Source organism: Moschus berezovskii, chromosome 9, assembly GCF_049115385.1.
Source record: "Moschus berezovskii isolate FMDL1 chromosome 9, NW_MosBer_1.0, whole genome shotgun sequence".
NCBI lineage: Eukaryota > Metazoa > Chordata > Mammalia > Artiodactyla > Moschidae > Moschus > Moschus berezovskii.
Genome location: NC_142468.1, coordinates 60711670 through 60736800, shown reverse-complemented (window position 1 = coordinate 60736800; position 25131 = coordinate 60711670). Strand labels below are relative to the sequence as shown.

Genomic DNA, 25131 nt, shown 5'->3' with positions numbered 1-25131 from the left:
TTGCTATACAGAGTTGTTTTGACTTCTGTCGTACAAACAGGCAAATCAATCATAATTTTACTATATATACATATATATATCTCCTCCCTCTTGAGTCTTTCTCCCCTTCCCCCATCCTACCTCTCTAGGTCATCACAGAGTGCCAGGCTGTTTTCTCTTAGGGTTTTAATTTTTACAGTCTTAAAAAAAAGGGTGGGCATAGTGATTTCTAACTTCAGAGATTTTGCTGAGCATTTCAAACATTTCCATGGACTTGGGGCTTACAACTTTGCTCAATCAGCACATAGGCCTCTGAGCTTTCAACCTGAATTAACAGATGGACATAGAATCTGGGACCAAAAACATCTGCTCTCTCTCCCTCCACTTCTGCCCCCCACCTCTGATCCCTCCGCCTCCACAGGGCATGACCCCGGCGATCCTCCGGAGCTCCCCAGAACAAGACCTAGGAGATTCCAGACCCACTGATGAATGACTCCAGGTATGGAATCTGATGCTGGCATAACCTTTCTCACCACGCAGGGTGTGACCCAGCTACAGCTGGCTCATCAATCAGGCTTAGATTCCTTCAGTCCTTCCTGATCTGATTCGGCTTCTATCTTGATGTGCAGCCAAAAGTTGACATTCCTAGAGCAATTCCAAGAAGCAGTGAAGAAAGCTCCCCCTCCTCTGACCGCTCATCTGAAATCGCCCAGCCCTGCAAGGGCTTTTGGTGCTTTCCTCCAGTCTGGTCAGTTGCACTTTCTGTGGGTGAGCAGTCGCCCCTTGTGCCTTCTGCTCAACTGGCAAAGCCCGCAAAGCTCAGACACACTAGAGACCACATTTTCCCTCTGAGGAGGCTGCACCTTGCCTCCCAGATGTAGTCTTGGTGCTGACATCAAATTGCTTTCAAATGGAACCTCATTCCTTTTTAACCCCTTATCCTCACACTTTGCCAGGTGGCTTTCCTGGAGCAGCTTCAGTGGAGGACAGGGTCTGCTCCGAGGAGACAGTGCGCTAGGTAAGCATAAGCGCATCCCCACCAAATCTTTCAAAGCCTCAACTTCTGATGCAAGAGGGGTGAGTTGCAGAGCGGTTTCTGCTACCTGCAGCTAGGTAAACAAAACACCAAGAAGGTGCTGAGTTTGCACACATGGAGGAATTGCGTAGTTCATAACCCTGCAGACAGGTAAAGTAGTAGTCAATGGAAGGGAGCCAAAGAAACTCTTATAGTAATGATGACAGGTGTGTGTGTGTGTGTGTGTGTGTGTGTGTGTGTGTGTTTGTGAGTGAGAGAGAGAGAGAAGGAGGGAGAGAGAGGGAGGAGATGGGGGTTGGGAAGGGAAGATTCCGGAAAAGGAGGGAAACAAAAGGGAAAAAGAATAACAGGGGGTTAAAGTGGAGGAAAGCGTATACTCTTCAGGAGGGTCTTCTAAAGCTGTGACTGTCAGACTTTTATTACTATCAGAGTAAGAAATGTATTTTACTCCACGCAGGGCGCACACACACACAGAAGTATAGGATAACATAGAAATGATTTCGCGCGCGGCCTGCTGGAAGAGTAAGGCACTTGTTCCTATCACAAGTCACTGCGCGTGGCCGAGGGTGCGCGAAGCCAGCCCGGCTCGGCCGCGCCCTGCCCGCGCTGAGTAGGCCGCCCCGCCGCCCCCGCCGCAGGGCCCCGGGTAGTCGCCGCCCTCGCGGGGGAGGAGGGAAGCCGGGCCACGGCTCCCGGCTCCCGGTTACCTGCGAGAGCTCCTGTGGTGGCGGATCGGGACGCGACGCGGGATGGAGCCGGACGAGCGGGACTCCGTGGCCGCCTGGTGGCACATGGTCGTGCGGAACGTGCGGTGAGTGCGCGCGGCGCCCTGTACGCCCCGCTGCCTGGGAGGCGGCAGGGAAGGTACCACCTGGCGCGGATCGGGGGTCTGGAGGCCCGGCACTGACTCTCGGTGCTTCGGAGGCCCCGAGGGCTCTTGGACGGCTGTTTCCTCAGCCCTTACCAGGGCCCGTGAGACTCAGCCTATGATTTTTCAGGAACGTGTAGCCCTTTGGTGCTTCTGAAATAGAGATTCCAGAGAGCTGGTTCAGGTTTCTATATCAATCTCTTAACTGCCTTGACATTTTACCAACAGCGCTATAATACTAGTGACAATAAAAATCTGTGTTGTTGTCTTGGATGGCATTCTGTTAGATCAAGGGCCTACTTGTATAGATGGGAAGGGTCAGAAAGCCACCTCCCTGAGTGTGAACTCTGCCATGAGTTAAGGAAGACCTCTCCACGATGCTAGAGATGCACAGTACATTGAAACCATAACTTGGCATTGCCCATGCCAAGTTCTTACATCCTTTAAATCTGAAATGTCTAGGTCAGCAGGTTTTACATTTTCTTTCTTCCATGAGTCCTTGGCTTGAGCAGTAATCTTAGACTACCTGTATCGACCAGCAAGCAATATCCTGTCAGTCTTGTTGCACTGAATCCAGGTATTGGTTGGAGAACCCAGACCCGAGACTGGGTATCTTATTTTGTTTTGTGGGTGTGGGAAGGTATTGGCAGTTTTGTTTACTTTTCTTCTTTGTATTCCTTTGCTTTGTTTTGCCTGACTTTTTTTGACTACAAAAAATCCAACAATCACATCCAGGCATAGGAGACCTCAATTTGGAACATCTGAGTGGCTAAGACAACCCTGATTGTCTGTCTTCTCTTCCTGCTGTGGCTGAGGGCAGGGGGCAGAGTGCAGCTCTCCCTGACTCCACAGTGCAGGCTGGAGCCCCTTTTTGTATTGGATCCAAACACCAGGCCCAATGTCCTGACTGGCTACACTTTTCAAACTTCACAATCGTGGGCCTTACATCCCTGAAGCAGCTGTTTTGGGAAAGCTGGCACTTACCACCTTTTACTTTTGAGTTCTTTATAGAATGCGTGACTGGTTATTTAACACTTATTTGACAGAGAAAGCTGCTTTGTGTTTTTAGAGAACAGCCCACTTTGTTGCTAGAGGAGTGGAGATGGGGAGTGGGGGATCCTCTGTTACTTCTATACGTGTGCCCATTCAGTTGCTCATTCATGTCTGACTCTTTGGACCCTGTGGGCTTTAGCGTGCCAGGCTCCTCTGTCCATGTGATTTTCCAGGCAAGAATATTGGAGCAGTTGCCATTTCCTCCTCTAGGGGATCTTCCCAACCCAGGGATCAAACTCTTATCTCGTTTCTCCTGCATTCTTTATCACTGTGCCACGTGGGAAGTCCCTGTTACATCTAAATACTAATTACTAAAAATAAGTCTTGAGATGTTTTCTGAAAGAATAAAATACTTGAGCATTCTTCATCTGAGCAGAAAATTACTGATCTAATTTAGATCAGGCTGAGGTGCAGACTGAAATCCAGCATCTTAAGTCCTTTTTGTTTCATGGAGACTGGTTAGATCAGCAAACATTTCTGGAAGGCTCCCTGTGTGCCTGGGATGGCCTGTAGCCATGGATCTATTGTGATGTGATGTGTCATGAGATTCAAGGAGAACATTTAATCATGATATTTACAGTGATTATTTTTTAATGCCTTGGGGATGGGTTTTTTTATCTTACGAAAGTCTCAGCAGATGTAGTCACTTCTTAACATGGATGGGCCCCGCAGGGTGAATCTCTTGCTGCTGATTTTTTTTGAATTAGAAAAACGGAAACCATGCTCAGGAAAGAAGTTGGGGGAACCCAAACGGCTATTTCCCCTTTTATTTCTCCCTATTTCACTTCAAGCCTTTACATTTCTAGATGGTACTTAGAAAATCCCTATGAGAAGACTGACAAACTTTTCCATCCTCCCCAGTGTATTGGTCATCTCCTCCCTATCAGATCCTTGCCTAGGCTCTGGGCACACAGCCATAAATAAAACAGGTAAGACCCCTGCTCTTGGGTAGCTCACATTCCTACTGAAAAGAGTAGGAAGCCCTTCCCTGTCCCCCAAAGCTACCAATAAGCCTTGCCTCCTTCTCCCTTATAAAAGAAATACACTCTTTTCTGTTCTCAACCTGTCATTCAATGGATATTTATGACACTCAGCCCAGGGCTGCCCTGATGGTTCAGTGGTAAAGAATCTGCCTGGAATGAAGGAGGCACAGTTTCGATCCTTGGGTTGGGAAGATCCCCTGAAGAAGGAAATAGCAACCCACTCCAGTATTCTTGCCTGGAAAATCCCATGGACAAAGGAGCCAGGTGGACTACAGTCCATGTGGTCGCAAAAGAGTTGGACATGACTGAACGACTAAACAACAAAGGGCAACAGCCCTGTGCTAGGCAGAGTGGAAAGTAAAAGCAGCATTGGCTGGGACATGGTTCTTGTTACTGGGGATACAGGGCTAATGGTGAGAAAAAAACCAGCAAAGAATTAAGGGTCAAATTCTGGCCCTGACTATAATTAGTGGGAGGGGTGAAAAGAGAGGATAAGTCACCATGGGAAGATCGGTCTAGAGAAGATTTGAAAAAGAGGGGACACTCGAGTGGATGTGAAGGAAAGAGGGGATCTGGTTGGGAGGAAAGGAGGGAGGAGAAAGAGGTAACTTGGTGTTTGGTGATCAGTGTGTGTTGTTGGGATGAATGGGCACAGGATGCCTGTGCAGCATGTCTTAACATTTGGAATTGTTGTCTTGCCAACTGTGGTCAGAGTTGGGCTTCCCAAAGCTGGTACTTCTGAGCATTAAACAAGGATGATTGGCCCTGTAGCAACTCAGGTTCCGGCGCCAGTAAGAATCGTCCAGTTAGGTTCTTTGGTCCCTGTGGGATGCTGTGCGGTTACAGCCACAGCTGATCAAAGGGTAGGCAAAAGAACACCAAAGCATCAAGGTGGCTGTTTGATGTGCTGGCCGTGAGCGAGGATTGGACTGAAACCGCATCCTCTGCTCAAATAAGGTCTATTAGCCGCTGGTGACTTTTGATCCCCTATTGATCTAGGGGAAGTCAAACTGACAGCCCCCTCGTTAAAAGGAGCTGCTGTGCATTATTGATGCTCGGAGGGATCTGGTCACTGTGTTCTCTTCCCACAGCGCTTCTCACAGAAGTGCCTTGAGCTATTTGAGAGAAGGGTCCTGTATGAATTATTCTTTAAAAACAGAAGCATATTTCCCTCTATTGCCTCTGCTTCCCAAGCACCCTGCTACCTTCAAAAGGCAACTTAGTGGGAGACTAACACGCAGGGTAGCCGGAGTTCAGAGAGTCAGGAGAAAGAAAACCGGATCCAGCCAACTGGAAGGAAGCATAATAATTCAGTTTTGCCTGTCTGTCTGGGCTTGATCTGTGGCTCAAAGTGGCTTCTTTGGGTTTTAGTTTCTTATCTCTAAAATTGGAACAACAGTGTCCTCTCCTTCCAACCACCTTCACAGAGGCTATTTTTAAGTATGAAACAATCATTTTCATTCTTTTTTGCTGATTTTATGGGTATGCAGTTGCCCACGGCTGATGTATTTGAAGAGCTGCCCATCACCCTTAGCCTGTTTATCTCTTTTGCTCCCCACAGAATTGCTGGCAATTCATTAGAGATTCATTATCTTCTGCCTCCATGTCTTTTCCAAATATGTATATAAGTGCCCTGATTTTTAAGTTATTACACTAGAGGGAGAGTTTTTTAGAGGTCTTTCTTTGATGCTTTTGGTATCTTCTGAGAATATGGGAACAGGATGGAAGAAGAGAGTGGGAGGAAGGAGGGACCCTGAGAAGGGCTGCTGCTGCTGCTGCTAAGTCGCTTCAGTCGTGTCCGACTCTGTGCGACCCCATAGACGTTAGCCCAACAGGGTCCCCCGTCCCTGGGATTTTCCAGGCAAGAACACAGGAAGGATGCAGAAAAGGATCCTGATATAACTTCTGAAGGAACTGGACTTGGCTAGAGCCCAGCCTCATTCTTGGGGCTCATTTTTGCTTCAAGGATGACAAGGAGAACTCACCAGGACTGTGACAGCTCACTGGAGATCATCCTGGAACTCTGGATTCACATGGCTCTGCCATTCATTGGCTGTGTGACCTTGGGAAGGGTACTTAACTTTTCAATCTCTTCATTTGCAAAGTACAGGTATTAACTTGTATGTAACGTCTTCTAAGGTGCCTCTAGTCCAGCAGAGAAATCAGGACATGGAAACAGTGCATCACACATGCTTTCCAGCCCCCACAACCTCATAATTTGATTACATTGATAGTCTTCCCATTGACCTTTCACAATAGGAAAAGGGATGCATTTAAGGAATGATGTGAAGAAAAACTGGGAGTGGGAGGTGGTGACACTGACTTCCTGTACCCCTCATTTCTAAAAGGTTCGGGAGACACTCAACTCTCATGGGAGATGTGACTAGAGACAGAGGTGGCCTGAGTGAGCCCTCATGGAAAAATCATAAGTTGTCTGCTGGTGGCTCCCAGTTTGGATGGTTCATGCCAATGGGACAGTAGAATAAACAAGATGTGTGTGGCTCCCCCTGCACCGCCCCCCCGTGTCCCATCACCTGACCAGGTCCTGCCCTGCACCCCACCCTGCTCCTCACGATCCCACTCACCTCAGAAGTGGGGTTTTTTCTCACATTGGCTCATTTTTTCCCAAGACTCAGTCTGCTGACTTTGGGGTTCAACCGTGGCTTTCTGTGGGGTGCACTGAGAAAGCAAGTCTGACTTGGGTGCGTCTGTGTCCCCGCCTCTCCTATCCCGTCATACCCGGGGCTTTCTGGGCAGCTGACTGGGGGCTTGATTGTCCTTTCCTCTCCTGGTTCTCCCATAGTGTCTGGTCTGGATCTGCCCTAATTCCATACAGTTCCGTAAAGGATTTTGCTTAAATGCCAGCTTGCCTGTAATTCCCAGTGTCAGTCTGTGGAATTTGATTTGGACGTTAAAAGGAAAAACAAACCAAGACAAAACTTGGACTGATTTTGAATACCTTCTTTGTTTCACAATATCTTACAGATCTTTCCCATACTCCTGTTCCACACTCGGAAGGAAAATTGCCACTGTGTGTGACAGCTTTACGAGTAAATCATTAAAAGAACACATTTGCCCTCCTCTGATGCAAATGCTGATTTTTGTAAACTTTTGTAAGTATGTGCCTTTTGTGAATCTGCCTTTATATTTTTTTCCCAATTAAAGAACTCACTGCCCTTACAGTTATGACATAGTGAGAAAGATAAGATATGGCTAGACTTAAATTGTCTGAAACCTAATGATATTGCCTTTGGGGTCTAGGATGAATCCTGGTGAACTGTTGGGATAGATAGAAAACCGTGGTCTTGTGGGTGGGATTTCAATCCTGAAGCTCAGTCTTCAAATTAGCTGTTAATCTGGATACCTTAGTGCTTTCTGTATTCTGTGCCTTTTCACTTCCTCTTTTTGCTTGTATCCCTAGGCAGAGACAGGTTGATGTGAGAAATCTGTTTTCCCGTGTTGTTTCTACTGAATGCTGTGGCACATGGTTCTTCTGGCCACAGGTAGTGCTGTCACCTGTGTGCCTCTAAGTGTTACGCTGATCTTGGACATTTCATGGTTTATGGCTAGTGACTGTGTTTTACTTAGTGCAAAAGTAATGCATGACTTAAGTAGCAGAACACACATTACTGGGAGTTCCCTGGTGGACCAGTGGCTAAGACTCCATGCTCCCAATGCAGGGGGCCCAGGTTCGATTCCTGATCAAGGAACTAGATCCTGCGTGCCACAACTAAGAGTTCAAATGCTGCAACTACAGATCCCATATGCTGCAAGGAAGACCCGGAGATCCACAACTAAGGCCCGGCGCAGCCAAAGAAAAAACATCCAACCAAAAATCTCTTTGCCCCAAAACTCATTACCTTCTTCTATACCCTCTTATTTTTTAGGTGAATGGTCTCCTTTGCTTTTCACTTGAAACAGGGATAAAGTGGAATAAACTCTCTTAGGGACTACCACCCTGGTGCTATTTTTAAGTCTAGCTTTAGAGTATTTGTGGGGGTCAATTCTTCTGTGGGTTAGTCCTAGTTTATAAAATACTTTGCTTGGAATTGAGTGTAGTGCTTGTAACTTAGAAACATGTCAAACATGAGGCTAATTACTTTTTTGGATTGTGATTAAAAGACATGGACTTGGATTCTGGGAGTTGGTAATGAATTCTACTTTCTAGTCAAAGCACCATTTCTTGTGGATTTAAAGAAACCAGAGTTGAAGATTCCTCACACGGTGAACTTCTACATCAAAGTTGAACCTGGGGTAATTCTGGGAATCTGGTGAGTGTGCTGATTGGACACTGGGGTGCTTAGTGGGCGGGGCTTTCATGTTACAGGGCACAGGTGAGCAGTGCTGTGTTACTTGCCTGTGGAGAGGTCAGTGTTCCTTGGAGGAAGCTGTTCCACACACCTTACCTTTGTATTGACATTTGACCTGCTTGAATTTGCTTTTTGAGAATCTTACTTTTCAGGTGCCTTGGGTCGTTCTCTTCCTTGCCTTATTCCTTGTGTGATTATCTGATTAATGTGTGTCTTTTTTACGAGACAGTAACTTCATAGGTGGGGACTTTGTTAGTGGGTTTTCAGTGCTCAGCATGGTGCTTGGCAAAGGCTTTCCATAAATATTTGTCCAACAAGGTTATGAGCATCCTACTGTCTGTCTTGCTGTGCTAATCTCAACATTTTCTTCTGTTTGGTTCTACCTGCTTGTTCTTGGCGGCCAGTTTTCCATTGTCTTCTTGTATATTTCACCTCCCTGAGTTTGAACATGTGATCATGGAATATTTAGGAACCAATATGGGTTCACATAACTTTTTTCTAATCTGTAGGATACAGTTCCACTGATAGTGCTGGAATTTGAAAATATTTTTATTCTTTGCTCTTGCCCCATCCACCCTTGGCTGAGTGAGTCAACTGTCCTCATGACCACTTATCTAGCTGGCAATGATGCCTGTCTTTTTGGTACAGAGGGCTTGGGGGTTTGATGTCAGACTTTTTGCCTCTAAGTGATTGGAGGATTGAAGATTCATCATCATGTGGCCAGTTCTCCAAGTCCCTTGGTGATGTGTCATATGGTAGTATTTGTGTTATCAGAGTTCATTCATTGATTTAACAAGGTGCAGGGGTGGGGGGGAACTAGAGCTTACTCGGGTGTTTAAAATAACAAGGTCACTCAGTTTTTTGAGAAGAATAACTTAATTTCATATTTAAGTTCTTTTCTTCTACCCAAACTGGTTTCCCTTTAACTTTTTTCCAGCTTGTTTCTTCAGCCAAACCAATAGCAGGTGGCAAATATCTATTATCTTTTACTGGTTTCCACTAAATAGATTGCATTTCAATAAGCCACACCTAAGAATTGCAGTTTTGGAAGCATAATTGGTGTAGGAATCAGAAGAACTAAACCTTAAATGGTTAAAAAGGGTTATCCCTTGGCATGGGGGAGGCGGGCTAGGGCAGTAATAATTTTCATTATAAGATGTTCATGGTGTTATATTTTAATTGGTACCATGTGCATATATTGCCTGTGTGCATGCTAAGTTGCTTCAGTCGTGTTTGACTCATGGTGACCCCATGGACTGTAGCCCGCCAGGCTCCTCTGTCCATGGGATTCTCCAGACAAGGATACTGGAGTGGGCTGCCATGCCCCCTGCAGGGGATCTTCCCGACCCAGGGATCAAACCTGCGTCTCCTATGTCTCCTGCAGTCGCAGGTGGGTCCTTTACCAGTAGGGCTGCCTGGGAAGCCCATGCGTATATTACTCAGATAAATTTTTGTATATAAATAGATTAAATATTTACATATAAAACTATAACTTATTATATATTCTGATAATTAATATGGGCTTTCCTAGGTGGTTTTGTATATAATATGTTTTATATACATAAATATGTATCTGATTGACATAAGGAGGTTTTAGACTTTTGGCGAAGATAGAGAATTCTTCTCTATGTCCATGTTGGCTAAAACCTTGCCTTACTTTTCAGGCACACACTTCCCAGCTACCGGGGGGAGGATGCTAAGGGGAAGGGCCGGAGCTGGTATGAAGCAGCCCTCTGTGATGGCAACCCAATTATTGTTTATCTTCATGGCAGTGCACAACACAGGTCAGTGCCTTTGCTTGGATTTTTATTTTTTTCCCTCAAACAGAGCAAAAGAGCATTTCATTCCTGTGGGGGAATGAAAGGCAGAGCTGTTTTTAACTCTGTAAGCATCCTTCCACACATTTGTTTCCATTTGTTGGAATTCGAGGGTGTTCTGGCAATAGGCCTCTCTTTAAAAACAAAACAAAACTATATATTCCATATGTAGAATAATGTGGATCCTTAACTGAAAGGGAGACAAACTTCAAAATGTGGATACTGATTTCAAAGCAGGCAGTGTTGCTTTATTCTGTAAGCGTGTTGGAAAAGACGAACTGAAGCCATGGATGACTTGATAGGAAATATGCATGAGGTATGGAGGATAAGGAAGAGTTTCCACATTAATGGTCTTCTCACAGAACCACATGGAGATTCCTTCATGTAGCAATGAATTCTATTAACCAAATGTATGATCTCCAGGAGAGATCCCCTAGAATTCTGATCCCAGGCTCTGGGGGCCACCTGACTAATTCTAGCCTAGAATACCGATGCCTCAGCCCACTCCTGTCATCCCACCCTTGCTTGGTAACAAAGAGTGCCTCCTGGAAGCCTGACTCTTCTTTGATGCACTGCCAGCCCCTCTGTGGGCTGTGCCATTACGGTGGGTGAGGAATATTGGCTCTGACTGCGGCTCTCAGCGCGGGGGAGGGGCGGCGCGCCCCGGAGACCCGCAGACCTTGCCCAGTCTCTGGGCGGGGGACACTCAAACTCGGTGACAAGCTCTGGACTCTGCCCCTCGGCTCCCTTGCCTGTGTCTCTTTTACTCACTGCCTTTCACATCAGACAGTGACTTTCTCAAGCCTTTGCTCAAGGGCCTTTCTTGAGGTTTATGCCTTAGAGTCATGTTTACAGAGATTTCTTGTGAAGTCAACGTGTTTCAACGTTGTTTAACATTATTCCGATTGTGCAAACTTGGGTACGGTGTTACAACGCACTTTTCTTTAATGTGTCCTGTGGGCCACACTATCACGTCTGCCCTCTGAGTGAACTGGCTCTTGCCCCCCGTTTTCCTAGATTTTCTGGCTTGGGGCTAGCTAACTTCCTCTGTCCTGAAGTCTCAGCAGTACTGAGCTGGAAGGAGGCCAAATGACAGGTCACAGGGAACCTAGATGAAAACAGTGGTTCTAGACTCAGGATCCGTAGAAGCCCCCGAGGGTCCGTGAACTCCCAACCTCGAACTGTACATGAAATTTGAAGAGTGGATACATTTTTCAGGGCAGTGGATCCATAGCTTTAATCACAGGTTCCAAGGGTTTCATGACTCACTAATGTTTAAGAAATGTGGCTCTAAAAATTCAAATGGTTTTTAAAGACTCCTCTGTCTTTTGAGTCATCTTTTTCTCCCTTTTGTGTGGGTCATAGAGAGCAGACTATGGTTATTTGGAAGAAAGTGTTTCTTGAACCTCCAGGGTTGTGAGTTTCTCTCCTCACTTCATCATGTTCTTCATGGCAGAGCGGACAGGATGTAGGCAGATCTTACTTTAGTGAACTTGACTATGTCATCCCTTTTCCTGAAAAGCCACTTTCTGGGACTTATGTTCCTTTGGCTTCTAGAAGTATTCTGAGAAATAGGTTTTGCTGTGCAGCAGTGCAAGAAGATGGATCGTCAGCAGTTCATCAGATGCTTATGTTGTGAAGCGCTAGTGGTCTGGGCAGGCGGTGCTCACTGTGGGGAAGGCGGGGAGTGGGGAGCCGTGGGGAGTTCACCCTGATGCAGGCACGGGGGCTCCAACACCAAGAAGTAGTGCCCTCTCACCTGGTTATTTATTTGTCTTACCTGAAAAAGAAAGTGGTGAGATCAGATGCCAGCAGCATGATAGTGATTTTTGTTGAATGTGTCATCCTAATTCCTAATTCTTGCTTTTTCTTTTAAACCTTCTCTACAGGGCAGCTTCTCATAGACTGGAGCTAGTAAAGGTATGTCTGAAGGGGCCTCAAGGCACCAATTTTACATCTCCATTTATTCTCTTCTGGGATACAGCCCTAAGATCTTCCTTAGCCTACAGCCTGGTTATTTCCTGAGAGATCCCTGGTGTGGGGGCAAGGGGGCGGGTGGTGGTATCTGTGACCTAAAGTCCCTTGAATGCACTTCTGTTCCTAAACTGACCTTGGGGGATTGAGACCGATGTGAACATCTCTGAGTCTCAAACACTTCCATGGATTTGTTCCTTTCCTCACAAGATGGAGTTGAAGACACATTGCTTTGCTTTTTCTGAGGGCTGGGTTGAGAAAATATATTAAGTGCAAAAGCCACTCCTTCTACCAGGAGCAACCTTTCTGTGGTATGGGGTAAAGAGAGAATGTCTGCTGTTACATCATTCAGGCCCTTCTTCGGCCCCACAAAAAGTTCAGCAGAGGGAAGGTGGCTGGCCACAACTTGGTGTCCTCACCAGCCTGCTACAGGCTCTGGTTTGTTGGGGTGGCCCCTGCACTTCCCAGTGTAAGGAGGCTCTTCGCCTCACCGCGTCTGACTCAGAGCTGGCTGGCGAGCTACTGTTTAGCTCTCCCACACTCCTGTGAGGTGGTTAGGAATCCTGCCCTCAGGTGATCTGGCTGCTTGTTTAGTTATTGATCCCAGGACCTGATCTCTCCTCCTACAAGCCAGCTCCCACCCCAGAGTCCCTTCCTGATTTAACAGCATGAATGGGGCCCAGAATCCTGTCAGGCTCAGCACTCTAGCACCATCTTCATCCCCCTTCCCCTCTTCAGACAGGGCCATCCTCTCCCGTCTGCTCCCCTGGGTGGGCTGGATTACCATTTTGCCTGGGGTGGTGATGCCTATTATTTTTTAGGTTTGCTTTCTACTCTGAACCCCACTCTTTGTACTTTCCAAGTGGGAGGGTATGATGCTGATGGCTGTGAGAATATATATATATTTCCCCTTCTACTCTTGGCAAAGCTCAATTCTATGTCTCCTATGTCGTAGGTGTAGATGTGAAGCGTAGCCAGATCCTCCCGGCGGTGGGTGGGATGTGTGGGGATGCTATGATAAGACTTCTTCCGCCGGGCAGATTCTGGATTCCACACACCATAGTCATCGTTTTCCAGCCTGACCAATCTTCCTTAGCTCTTCATTGTCTCCTTTGGACAGGCAATTTCTTTTAATAATTAAGTTCTTAGTAAATTGTCCTTCTGTCTCCCCCTTTCTCATTCGTTCCTTCATTTATCACTTCAATCATACAGCACGTACATGTTTTCATTTATGTGCCATTCCCACCTAGTTTATAATCTCTATAAAGTTTTTATGTTACTGATTGTTTCTATATATAATTTTATGTGGTGCTCTTTTACTATTTTAAGAATATTCTTCAATGTTTTTCCATAGTTGTCATTAGTTACCAACTTAAAGGGTGCTCATTCTCTGTTATTTATAGACAATTATTTATTTACTTAAATATTCTACTCCTCTTTGATACAAGTTTTTTTTCCTAAATTCTTTTAGAATACTATTGCTACGGAAAACTTTAAGCAGGTAGTTTATTCTTCTTTTGGAATTTTTTCCTGGAGATAGATTCTTGTGAGTAGGGTCTGTTGTTTGATTGTCAAGTGGTTCTTCAACTTATGGAACCACAAACAACACAGGGGTGTTCCAGGTTCCTTGGATGCTGAACCGCCCTGTGTCTTGGATAACTTGTTTGGAAAGAATGTAGTTTAAATGTTAAAAAGTTTCATTTACTTCTTCATTATTAGTTCAGTTGTATTTAAAGTTCAGTGTCTCACATCTAAAGGCTCCCTTGGTGGCTCATACAGTAAAGAATCTGCCTGCAATGTAGGAGATCCGAGGCCGATCCCTGGCTCGGGAAGATCTCCTGGAGAAGAAAATGGCAACCCACTCTAGTATCTTTGCCTGGAGAGTTCCATGGACAGAGGAGCCTGGCGGGCTACAGTCCATGGCATTGCAAAGAGACGGATGCGACTAACACTTTTCTCTTTTTTCTCCCACATCTATGCCTGGTAGGGAAAGCACAGTGTTTGAACCCAGGCAGGCCCAAGTGTGATCTTGGTTCTGTTGCTGTGGTTCAAGTTCTGGCCATTTGGATGTGTGTGAACAAGTTACTTAAGTTCTCCAAGGCTCAGTTTCTTTATCTGTAAAATGCAGATAATACCTACCTTGTAAGACTGTTGTGAGAGCTAAATAAAAATTTAAAAGTGCCTGCACAGTAAAGTTCTGTCCCCCTTTATCTCCCTTCTCGTCATCTGTCATTTGTATTTTTTTCATTGAAAATTATGTTTTTATATTCTTTTCTCATTTCTCTGTCTATTCAGGGCTTGAAAGTGGTTTCATGTAATCAAGTGGTTTCTTTTTGATCAATATTAACTCTTTATCTGTTTATACTTAATATGAATATCTTCCCATTATTGACTGCTTCTACTACAACTCTGTGTAGCATTCTTACCTTCAGGAAGTGCCTACGAAAGATATTCACTATGTGGCTCAGACGGTAAAGAACCTGCCTGTAATGCAGGAGACCTGGGTTCAATCCCTAGGTCAGAAGATCCCTTGGAGAAGGAAATGGCAACCCACTCCAGTATTCTTGCCTGGAGAATTCCATGGACAGAGGAACCTGGCAGGCTATATAGTCCATGGGGTCGCAAAGAGTTGGAGATGACTGAGTGACTTAACACTTTCAAGGTACTTTTTAATTTATATTTCTGGCTCCGTTAAGTCTTCTCTGCTGTGTGTGTGGGTTTTCTCTAGCTGCAACAAGCAGGGGCGCTACTCTTCGTTGCAGTGCACCAGCTTCTCATATTCGCGGCTTCTTTTGTTGCAGAGCGCGAGCTCCTCGTTGCATGGGTTTCAGTATTTGTGGTGCATGGGCTTAGTTGCTCTGTGGCATGTGAAATCTTCCTGGACCAGGAATTGAACTAGTGTCCCCTGCATTGGCAGGCAGATTCTTAACCACTGGGCCACTGGGGAAGTCCCCAAGGTACTTTAATACATCATCTCATGCAATCTTCCAACCATCCTGAAAGTATTGTTTTTCACTTCTCAGAATGGATTACACAGATGTTAAGTGGCTTGACCAAGGTCAGATAGCTGGTAAGTGACAGAGCTAGGGTGTGACCCAGACTGTGTGATCCTGCTCTGCTGTTCTTTCCTGTTGAGTGTGATCTTAAGTTTGATGTCAAACGCCAGATTTCAGAAATGGATCTTTTCTCTACCCATTAACCATTACCACCAGGATTATGGAAGTGTTGAGGAGGTGAGACCACCTTTTTGTTTGCATCTCCTAAGTAAGTGATAACAGCTCCGTTGTCATCCAGGTGCTGAGTAATGGTGGCTTTCATGTCTTGTCTGTTGACTACAGAGGTATGTGTTAAGAACAGTGTACAAAAATTTTTCAATAAGCAGGGGGCTTTTGATGGCCCTCATTTTGGAGGTAGTGATATTTTGTTTGCCTTTCCTCACGGGCAGGGTTTGGGGACTCGACGGGTACACCCACGGAGGATGGACTGACTGCAGATGCAGTTTGTGTCTATGAGTGGACCAAGGCAAGGAGTGGTACCACCCCTGTGTGTCTCTGGGGCCACTCTCTGGGGACAGGGTAAGTGGGGTCTGAAGATGGGTCTTTAGGTGGATCCTTGGGGCGTTAGTGTCATATCACAGACAGCAGTGAGCAGCAGGAGGACCCCTGAGCTAGTAGACAGTTTCTCTCAGGTTCCACAGGTGGCTAGTGTCCTTACACCTCAGCATGCTTGTTTGTAATTTAAGGGAACATGTAATGGCTGTCTATGGCTATCTGTGACACCGAAGCCCATTCCAGAACTCTCCTTGAGAGTTTTAAATGAAAGGATTCTTGTTTAGGGTCAGTGGAATCCCTTGAAATCCTGTGCAAGATTTTGTGTTTGTGCCCATTTGAGGGTCAAGAGCTTTCATCAGATGCTCATATTGGAGGTTGCATTTTATACTGTTTACTTGACTGTTAAGTCACTGCTTCACATGTGTGCTAATTTTCATTTCTTTACAGAGTTGCAACAAATGCTGCAAAAGTTCTAGAAGAGAAGGGTATGATAACATGCTTACATGGTATAATTTCTTGGCTTGAGATGGGAAAATAAAAACAGCGAAGAGACTATTGTACACAGTCTGAACACAGAGATACCTATAAGCACCCAAACTTTAGGCAGTTCTGGATAGTGTAATGAGTTTTCTTTTTTTGTATTTAATATAAAACAATAGCTGGTTTTCAGAGACATGAAATTAAAAGTAAATACTAAGGAAAGAGTTAAAAATTACCTTAAAAGAGCCATCATGTGAAGTGATAAATAAGTATTTGTTATGGAGTAATCTGCTACAGGAGGGAAAAATTATACTTTATGCAATAGTAGGTAAGACTTGCTTTATGCAGCCCTCCTTATGTAATATTTATGTCATTGTTACTCAAAGTGTTCTGAGAACTGCCTTTATCAGAATCTGCTGGGGGTGTTTGTTATAAACACAGGTATCTTGGATCCTGGCTGTCTTCATGAACTAGATACTCTATGAACAGGACCAGGTGATTTGATTCTGATATGCATTGAAAGCTTGTAATCACTTGCATTATATCTTGAACTTAGCTTGGCAGTACAGGTCAGGGTGAGTTACGTAAATATTTTAAAGCATGTCACCTGCTACACACAATCTTAATTACTTATGGAAATAAAGCAAACATCATTTCATTGCTCCTTTTAAGCTCTCATGGCTCCTTTAGTGCTGACAACGCTGAATTACCTGAACTAAATTCCCAGGGACGGGGGAGCCTGGTGGGCTTCCGTCTATGGGGTCACACAGAGTCGGACACGACTGAAGTGACTTAGCAGCAGCAGTAGCAGCAAATTCCTACATAAGTGAATATTTCACTTCCTGGATAATGTAATTATCTTAGAACATTTTAAATCCATTAAGTACCCAACTTATGAACTTTTGCTACCATGTATTTTCATTTTCTCTATAACAATACTCCATAAAACATTATTATTCTTATGTTATAAAGTCAATATTTAGATTTACCTCCCTTTATTTATTTATTTTTTTTGCTCTTTATTATTTCTAACATGTCTATGCTTCCATCTGGGGTTTTTCTTCTACCTGTCTGTTGGTGAGAAATTCTTTCAATTTTGGTCTGAAAATGTTTTTATTTCATCTTCACTTTTAAAGGATATTTTTACTGGGTATAGAGTTCTAGAGTGGCAGTAAAATAAATATTTCACTATTTTACCATTTGTTATTTTCAATAAGTTATTTTAAAGTCCATATATGGTAACTTCAGTGTTTGATCTTTTGTTCTCACAGTGTTGACCAAAACAACCTAGTCAGCTTCTGCAGAACACTCTCCCTTCCTATAATACTTTGCTTTCTTAAATTATCCAAGTCATGACAATCTGCTTGTTTTAAAAGGTAGTGATTTTCTTTATCATGTGCACAGAAATGAAATCTCTAGTGGAGCTGGTTAAAAATGCACATTCTCACATTTCCCACCCTCAAGATCCTGACTTCTCACTGAAGTCTGGTGTGGGGTCATTACTGTGCATTCACAAATTCAACAATTTATTATGATTCACAAATGATTTTGATGCAGGTAGTTCACGTACAAGACGAGGATCCATTATTTAGGAAAGACGGTACTTAAACATGATAGGGGAGTTCTTTCTTTTTTTATTTTTCAAGGATTCCCAGCTGATGCAATTATCCTGGAAGCTCCATTTACCAACATATGGGTTGCAAGCATCAATTATCCCTTGTTAAAGGTGAGCCTCATACATCTTTATAAGAAGTCAAAGTGCAGGCTGTTTATTAACCATTTCCCTTTCTTAATTAGTCTTATATATTTCTAAGTTATTCTAACTTGTGATAGGTTAGTAACCAGTTACTATTAAAGGAGGGCACAATGGCTTTTGTATTTTTAGTTCTTTTATTTCCTTCTAATAGATTGAGTGGCTTGTGTATGTGCCGTGCTAAGGCACTTCAGTCGTGTCCAACTCTTTGAGACCCTATGAACTATAGGCCGCCAGGCTCCTCTGTCCATGGGTTTCTCCATGCCCTACTCCAGGGGATTTTCCCAACCGTGGCGTTGAACCCACATCTCTTATGTCTCCTGCATTGGCAGGCAGGTTCTTTACCACTACCACCACCTGGGAAGCCCTTAAGTGGCTTATTAAGAGCCAAAGCTTTTTTTCACAGCCCCCTCTCCCCCAGTTAACTAAATTACACCTCTTCTCTTTTATCGTTTTTTCATAGACTTGACTTAGGTTCACTTATTTATTGTCCCTTTTCAAAGTGAAAATAAAGCTTTCATACATCACTTTTAGCCCTATGAATGTCAACCACATATCTTTCATTATTTTATGGTAAAAAAGTCTCTAAAGAATTCAAGAAGCTGCCAGATGATTTTACATGGCATCCCAGGTGGAGAAAACAATCTTTCCAAGAAGTCAAATAGAAAAGATTGACTGACAAGATGTGGTTTTTATCTGTTGCATCTGTTACCATTAGCTAATTTCATAATCTCATTCCATGTCTCATGCTCAGTTGCTTACAGTTATACCTCTATGTAAATGCTAGAAAATGAGAGAGAAGAGGTGAGATTCTTAAAGGGAACATGTAGCCCACATTTGCAAATTGTTGATTATACTGTTGGAAGGCATCTTAAGAGTACTTAAATCCAACTGTCTACCCTTGGAATTTTTCATACAGTAAATCATCATAGAAGTTTCTGGAATTTGCTTAACTATTTCAGCTTATTACATCCTGGGACAGCTAGTTCACAGAACCACATCATCTTAATATGCCTGCATATGCTAAACTCAACTCATTACAGGAATGCCCTCTACAATCCAAAATACTGAATGCTGAGTAATTTAAGATTCAATAAATAAATCATTTTAATTGGTTCCAGACAATTAATATTAATTTAAAGATAGTTAATTGAATATGTTACTGTTACTCTGAATAATTACTAATAAATTCACTAGCTTGTAGACATGTTACAGGTTAGATAGAATTTTTCCATTTACTTTTTTATTAAATTTTGTTAATTCTGAAGTTGAACATAATAGAGACGTCTGTGATTTAATAGTTATAAACTGAACCTCCATGTAACCACCATTCAAGTCAAGAAATTAGCACCACTGGCACTCTGGAAGTCTCCTGTAATGTTACTTCTCAATGCACTGCGCCTCACCTCAGATGTAATCCTTAGTCTGAAGTTTATGGTAATTACATTCTGCTCTCTTACTGTGTGTTCTGTTTGTGTCACCTTGTCTGTGTTCTTTGGCCTCTACTTTCTGGCTTTCTTCTGACTTGGCAGTTGTCTCAAGGAGCAAAGTGGTGTTGAGTGTGAGGCTCACCTCTCTGGGCATCCCTTCTCTCTGGGGTCTGGACCACTCAAGACCTCACTGCCTTGGTAGATGTCTGAAACCTTCACAGAAAGGTTTTAACATATTTTCTTTAAGAACTATCGCTCTGGTGTCAGACTTTCAGGGTTTTTTCCCCAGGGTGTCACTTAACAGCTAGGTAACCTTGGACTAATTGCTTTTAATGCTTCATCTATAAAATGGGCATATTAACAATCTATTCAAGATTATTGTGAAAAATAAATTCACATATGAAAAGCATGTGTAAGAGTGCTGACAGAGTAACCACTCAGTGGCCATTAGTTGTTTTTATTAGCAGTGGAGTGCCGTTGATAAGGCACTGTTGAATAAGAAAGTGTAGGTGGTGTGAGACTCGGATACAGTAAAAGGTGTAGGTCCTAACCCTTAAGAAGTTTTCTGCAATTGGGGAGATAGGGATATAAAGTAATGACATGGATTTCCATGTATCACTTTGGAATCAGTTAGTTGTAATAGGAAGGCAGCATGGCAAAGTGGAAAAAGACTCGGCTTCATAAAGCTAGACAGGTTTGGGTTTGGGTTCAGATTTTGTCTCTGCCACTAACCAATTATGACTTTGGTAAACTACTTCCCTTTGTTGTATTTTTCCTATTTTTATAATGAGGTTGATACTGCACAGGGATTTTGTGAATTTGTATTTTTGAATTAAGTAAAATAATCATGCAAAATACAGGCACTCAACAAACACCAGTTCCTTTTCCCACTCAGGTACACAGTAGACTAAGCTTGTGTTGGGGGAGGGCCTAGAACAATAATTTCAGGGACAGGAGAATTCAGCGAAGAGAAGGGTCTTATGTGCAGGTGTGATCAGTGAAGACTTACAAAGAGAGGGTCTAAGCTCATTTCTTAGGAGGTGAGGGAGAGGGAGAGCAGTTAGGAAACACAGACAGGAGGGGAGAAGGTGAGCCAAGGCATGTGGCCAGAATGGGGCGATTCTGTCTTGTAAGATACTCGAGAGGCACGGAGGACCTCTATGTAAGAACTTTTGCACTCGTCCTCCTTTTAAATCCTCACAGCACCTGAGTCTGGCACCGTTGCCTCCACGGAGAGCTGAAGGAGCTGGAGGCTCAGTGGCTTGCCCAATTGCCACTCACCCTGTAAAGAGGGAACAGGACTCAGTCCTACCTTTTCTAACTCCTGGCAGACAGCTTCTGGGATGAAAGACTGTGGCCAAATGTGAGTGGCCTTGCAGCCAAGGTAGGAGCTGTTTGTTTTTCTAAATAGATAGAGTTCCACTCCCCACAATCTGTAACAGCAGATTTAAAGAATATTTATCTGGTACAATTCCAGAACAGAGAGGAAACAGGGAGACCAACTAGGAGCCCCTCACTGTGGTCTGGGCTGGAGGGGAGCTGGACCTGTAAGTCCCAAGGGGCACCCCTGGCTGGAGAGGAGTGAGGGATCACGGGAGTGGATGGACTGAGGTCCACTTTCTACTCCCTCCTCCAGAACCTGAGAGGAACTGCCAAAGGACTTCTTTTATTGAGCGCTCATCAGAGGAGTCCTGATTCCAGGGGTGGAAGAACCAAAGACAAAGGAAAGAGAAGACAAGAAATCTTGCCCTTAGCACTGATAAGGGCAAAGGAAGGGCGGGAAAGAGAAGCAGTGTTAGGATCTCCAGACTGCACCTGAATGTGGGTCCTGTGCTTTGTGACCATGCCAGAAACACAGGCCAGACAGACCATGGGGAACCACGCAGGTTCCCGCAAGCAGCAGGCCCACGTCCAAACTGTGAAGCAGAAGTTTGTCTTTACTGGCCTCAACCTGCATATTTTGTACCCATTTCCCTACCAAGTGTGAAAATGTGAAAGTATTAGTTTCTCAGTTGTGTCTGAATCTTTGTGACGCCATGGACTGTAGCCTGCCAGGCTCCTCTGTCCGTGGGATTCTCCAGGCAAGAATACTGGAGTGGGGTTGCCCATTTCCTACTCCAAGGGATCTTCCCAACCCAAGGATCGAACCTGAGTCTCCTGCTTTGGCAGGCAGATTCTTTACCACTGTGCCACCTGGGAAGCCCCATGCACTGTCTACTTTATCATGTGTGATTTCTTTTTTCTTCCTTCTTGCATTTTCCAAAGTGTGAAGGTGAAAGTAACATGAATTGTTTTTAAAATCATAAAAGTTATGTTTTCCAAAGAAGTTTAGTATATTTAGAAAGTCACTACACTCTATACTACTACAGTTCATAGTGAGACCCTCTAACAAATGACATAGCTTTAGGCCATATTTTTTTTTCTTTTTGAAAAATAGATTTACCGGAACCTTCCAGGATTTTTAAGGTCAATTATGGATGCCCTGAGGAAAGACAAACTAGTCTTCCCCAATGATGAAAAGTAAGTTAATCGTGTAAAGATGTCCTTTATTAGATCCTGGGGGGTAATTATCATGTGACTTACTGAATAGGTAGATGAGAATTGTTAGATGGGCAGTAGGATTTGGGGTAAAGTGTCTACAAATTTTTAGTATTTGGTATTATGTTTATGTCTAATTTAATAACTTTACCAATTCAGTGCTTTTCTCTGAAGTTATGAAAAGATTTGTAGTTTATGGTGTTTTAGGACCTTTTAAAGGTCCTGTCGGGTCTAAATCTAGCAGTCCTTGGAGGAATCTCTGACTTCTAGGCCTTATTCCCCATGTAACCAAAATCCATACACCATCCAGCCGACTACCCAACAGCAAGTCCAGTGATTAGAATGTGGCAAGCTAGCTTCTCACAGTTGGAGAATCTAGAGTGCTTGCAAACAGGTAGTTGTTATCAGTATGTATTCCTATTTCAACACACTTGAGGCATCTGACATCCTGAGGAGTAGCAGTGAGTCACTGTGGCAGGGTTGGCTGCTATCAGAATTTGGGAGATGGCTGGATGGCATCACGGACTCTGTGGACATGAGTTTGAGTGAACTCCGGGAGTTGGTGATGGACAGGGAGGCCTGGCGTGCTGTGATTCATGGGGTCGCGGAGAGTCGGACACGACTGAGCGACTGAACTGAACTGAACTGAACTGAAGGACGGGCTTTTGCCCTTCTTCATGTCATGGCCTTTTTGAATCACCAAATAGGAAGTTGACCAGGAAGCTAGTCGAACCTGTTAACATCTCATGTCCATCCTGTACATTTATGGGGAAATGTAAATAAATTGCTACAAAGAGTTCTCTTTGGTCTTGTGGTAGTTCTTATTATTGGTTTTGTTCAGTTTATTTTAATTAAAACATTCCACATATTATGAAATGAGGTAGAATAAGAAAAAAGTGACGTTCTTTTAATTCTGTACAAATTCACTTTTTGTTATTTTCAAAAAATCACATAAGAATAAATTAAATACCTAGTTAAATTATATGCGTAAATAGAAGAATCTTGGCTGGTAGAAAAATGTCATTATATGAAGCTTATTATATATGAAGTTGTTATTCCTGGGAGGGACAGAAAGAGTGTCTTTTATTTTGGGTGAACCTCATGTTTTGCTAAAGCCTGAACTTAGAAGAGGAGAAATCTCAATGTATTTCTTGAACTGAATACTTTTCTTGCACTTGTTCCTAGTGTCAAATTCCTGTCTTCTCCCCTTCTCATCATACATGGTGAGGATGACAAAACGGTACCTTTGGAATTTGGAAAAAAGGTATACTAAGCTCAGTGGCTGATGGAAACATACTAATTTCACCATTTTCTCTGCCAGCCAAACTTTGATTAGTGCCGACAGAAGGGTCTCTGACGTTATAAGGGATTCTGTGCACCCTGAGTTGCATCAGCGTGCTATGCTGTTCAGCTCAAAGGAGTATTTGTGGGGGAATCCTGCTTCCTCATCTGGGGTCTGGATCAGCAAATGTAGAGAAGATCCCAGAATGCTCTGGAAACTTCCAGGCAGTCTTTCCTGTAGTGGCTCTAAAAATAGGGATGCTGTTCCTTTTCTTTTAAACAAATAGTGGGGGTCCACTGCAATCCCTTGTCCCCTGCAGGGAGGTATTGGAAGGGGTATGATGAGGTCTTGTCACTGTTCTATGTGCTGTGCAGCTTTCCTTCCTTGGTTGTAGAGGCAGCCACTCAGAGATATGGAGGGTGCCACATCGCCAACTGAATGGAACTAACTCCCTAAGACAGTTGTTTCTGTACCCTTTCAGGAAAATTAGACTAGAAAAACAAAACAACAGCTTCAAGGATCAGCCTTTGAGTCTGTGTCTTTCTGCCCCTTGCAGCTCTATGAAATTGCCTACAATGCATATAGGAACAAAGAGAGGGTGAAGATGGTGATCTTTCCTCCTGGCTTCCGCCACAACTCCCTTTGTAAAAGCTCTGCACTGTTACATACCGTGAGGTAAGAGTTTCTTTGCTAAATGTAGTGAGGGCTGCTCTGGCTTACTTAGACCATGTGGTGGGGAAGGCATGTAAGATCATCAAGGTCTTTTTCCTGCAGAGATTTCCTGAGCCAGCAGTGGGCGTGAAGTCCGAGAACAGCAGAGAGCGAAGACTTGGTCTGGACACCAGCTGTGATGTGAACTTTTTATGTAAAACTGTATTGGGCTGCTTGAGTGAGCTGAACTTACTGACATTTTTACAAGTCACCTGCCATTTTAGTAAGGGAAAGAAAGCATGGATGTTGGGGATTATGGAATGTTCTCGTTTATCTTATCATAGTCTCCTTTGGGGAACATGCAGGAATATCACTGTGGAGAATGAGAATTTGGTAAAAATTTGATTCCATCTAAAAATGTACAGTTACCCACATTCTGAGGGTATTTGTGGATAAGGTGGTCTTTGATTTGGACCTAGACAGCAGTATAAGAAAGTTGCTCCAATAGTTAAATAATTTGTATTTCAGTTTAGTTAATTTAAAAGGCATTAAAAAGCTCCAAGCTATTTTCTAGCCTTCTGAATAGCACTGGGGAAAGTCCTAGTCTGCTCCCCAATCTGCTACAAAATAGATATGGCACTCATATGGCCTTTGGAAAGTGACACTTTATTAGCCCTAGTAGAGTCATGCACTTTCCCTCCCAATTCCCAGAGATACTTAACTAGATTATTATTTAACAAAATGAAACAAAACCAAAGAATGTTGTAAAAATGTTCAAGTCCAGTAAGAAGATATTTTTTTCTCAGGACATTTTACGACTTACTTTCCATAGGCTTTGTTCGCCCCACTGCTGGGTTCACTGGACAGGGAAATCTTTATGTCAGAAGGCTCCATGTTCCAGATGTCCTGGGCATACTCCTTAATTGTTCGGTCACTGGAGAATTTCCCCGAGGCGGCTATATTTTTGAGGACCATGATGTTCCAGGCCTTTGGATTCTGTAAATGACACATGTATCTAAGACCCAGGGCCTGAGTACACACCAAGCTTTATGACAGACATCAGGCCAAGCACATCCAAGTATAATTCATGGGGAAAGTGACAGGAGTAATCTGTAATGAGTCATAAGTACATTTGTTTCACAGTTGGGAGCTGGATAGGCAGCCTGTGCATTCTCCTATTTAAGATTGTTGTGCTGTGCTCAGTTGCTTCAGTCATGTCCAACTCTTTGCAACCCTATGGACCATAGCCTGCCAGGCTCCTTTGTCCATGGGGCTCTCCATGCAAGAATACTGGAGTGGGTTGCCATGCCCTCTAGGGTATTTAAGATTATATTTCTCTAAAATGAAAAAGAAAGTATTTTTCACTCTCAGAGAAACCTTAATTGGTAATTTCTGTCATAGTTACAATGTTCTGGCATGTAAGCTG

General features: G+C 43.7%; 3 protein-coding genes across 5 annotated transcripts in view; 1 reads left to right on the top strand and 2 right to left on the bottom strand.

Moving 5' to 3' along the window:
* The window catches only part of NIN (ninein), a 144027-nt gene extending 142103 nt beyond the window's left edge, over nucleotides 1-1924 (bottom strand). The window contains exon 1 of the mRNA XM_055435410.2: nucleotides 1723-1924. The gene's annotated coding sequence lies outside the window, so the exon portion shown is untranslated. The remainder of the gene's footprint in view (nucleotides 1-1722) is intronic.
* Nucleotides 407-24530, top strand: ABHD12B (abhydrolase domain containing 12B). The gene is made up of 15 exons (XM_055435426.2): nucleotides 407-478; nucleotides 936-997; nucleotides 1473-1826; nucleotides 6905-7032; nucleotides 8088-8190; nucleotides 9894-10013; nucleotides 11936-11966; nucleotides 15315-15360; nucleotides 15466-15595; nucleotides 16019-16056; nucleotides 17698-17777; nucleotides 21672-21754; nucleotides 22958-23036; nucleotides 23611-23729; nucleotides 23829-24530. The coding sequence occupies exons 3-15, from the start codon at nucleotides 1765-1767 to the stop codon at nucleotides 23854-23856; spliced, it is 1047 nt and encodes a 348-aa protein (XP_055291401.1). The 5' UTR covers nucleotides 407-478; nucleotides 936-997; nucleotides 1473-1764; the 3' UTR covers nucleotides 23857-24530.
* PYGL (glycogen phosphorylase L) overlaps nucleotides 1897-25131 on the bottom strand; it is a 62240-nt gene continuing 39005 nt past the window's right edge. The window contains exons 20-21 of one of the 3 annotated variants that reach the window (XM_088839719.1): nucleotides 24529-24701; nucleotides 1897-2036 (exon numbers count right to left, since the gene is read on the bottom strand). In XM_088839719.1, coding sequence (XP_088695845.1) covers nucleotides 2000-2036; nucleotides 24529-24701 — 210 coding nt within the window. In that variant the 3' untranslated portion in view covers nucleotides 1897-1999. Of the gene's footprint in view, nucleotides 2037-10268; nucleotides 11827-24524; nucleotides 24702-25131 lie in introns of those variants that run through there. The other 2 variants (XM_055435420.2, XM_088839720.1) reach the window with 2 other exon arrangements.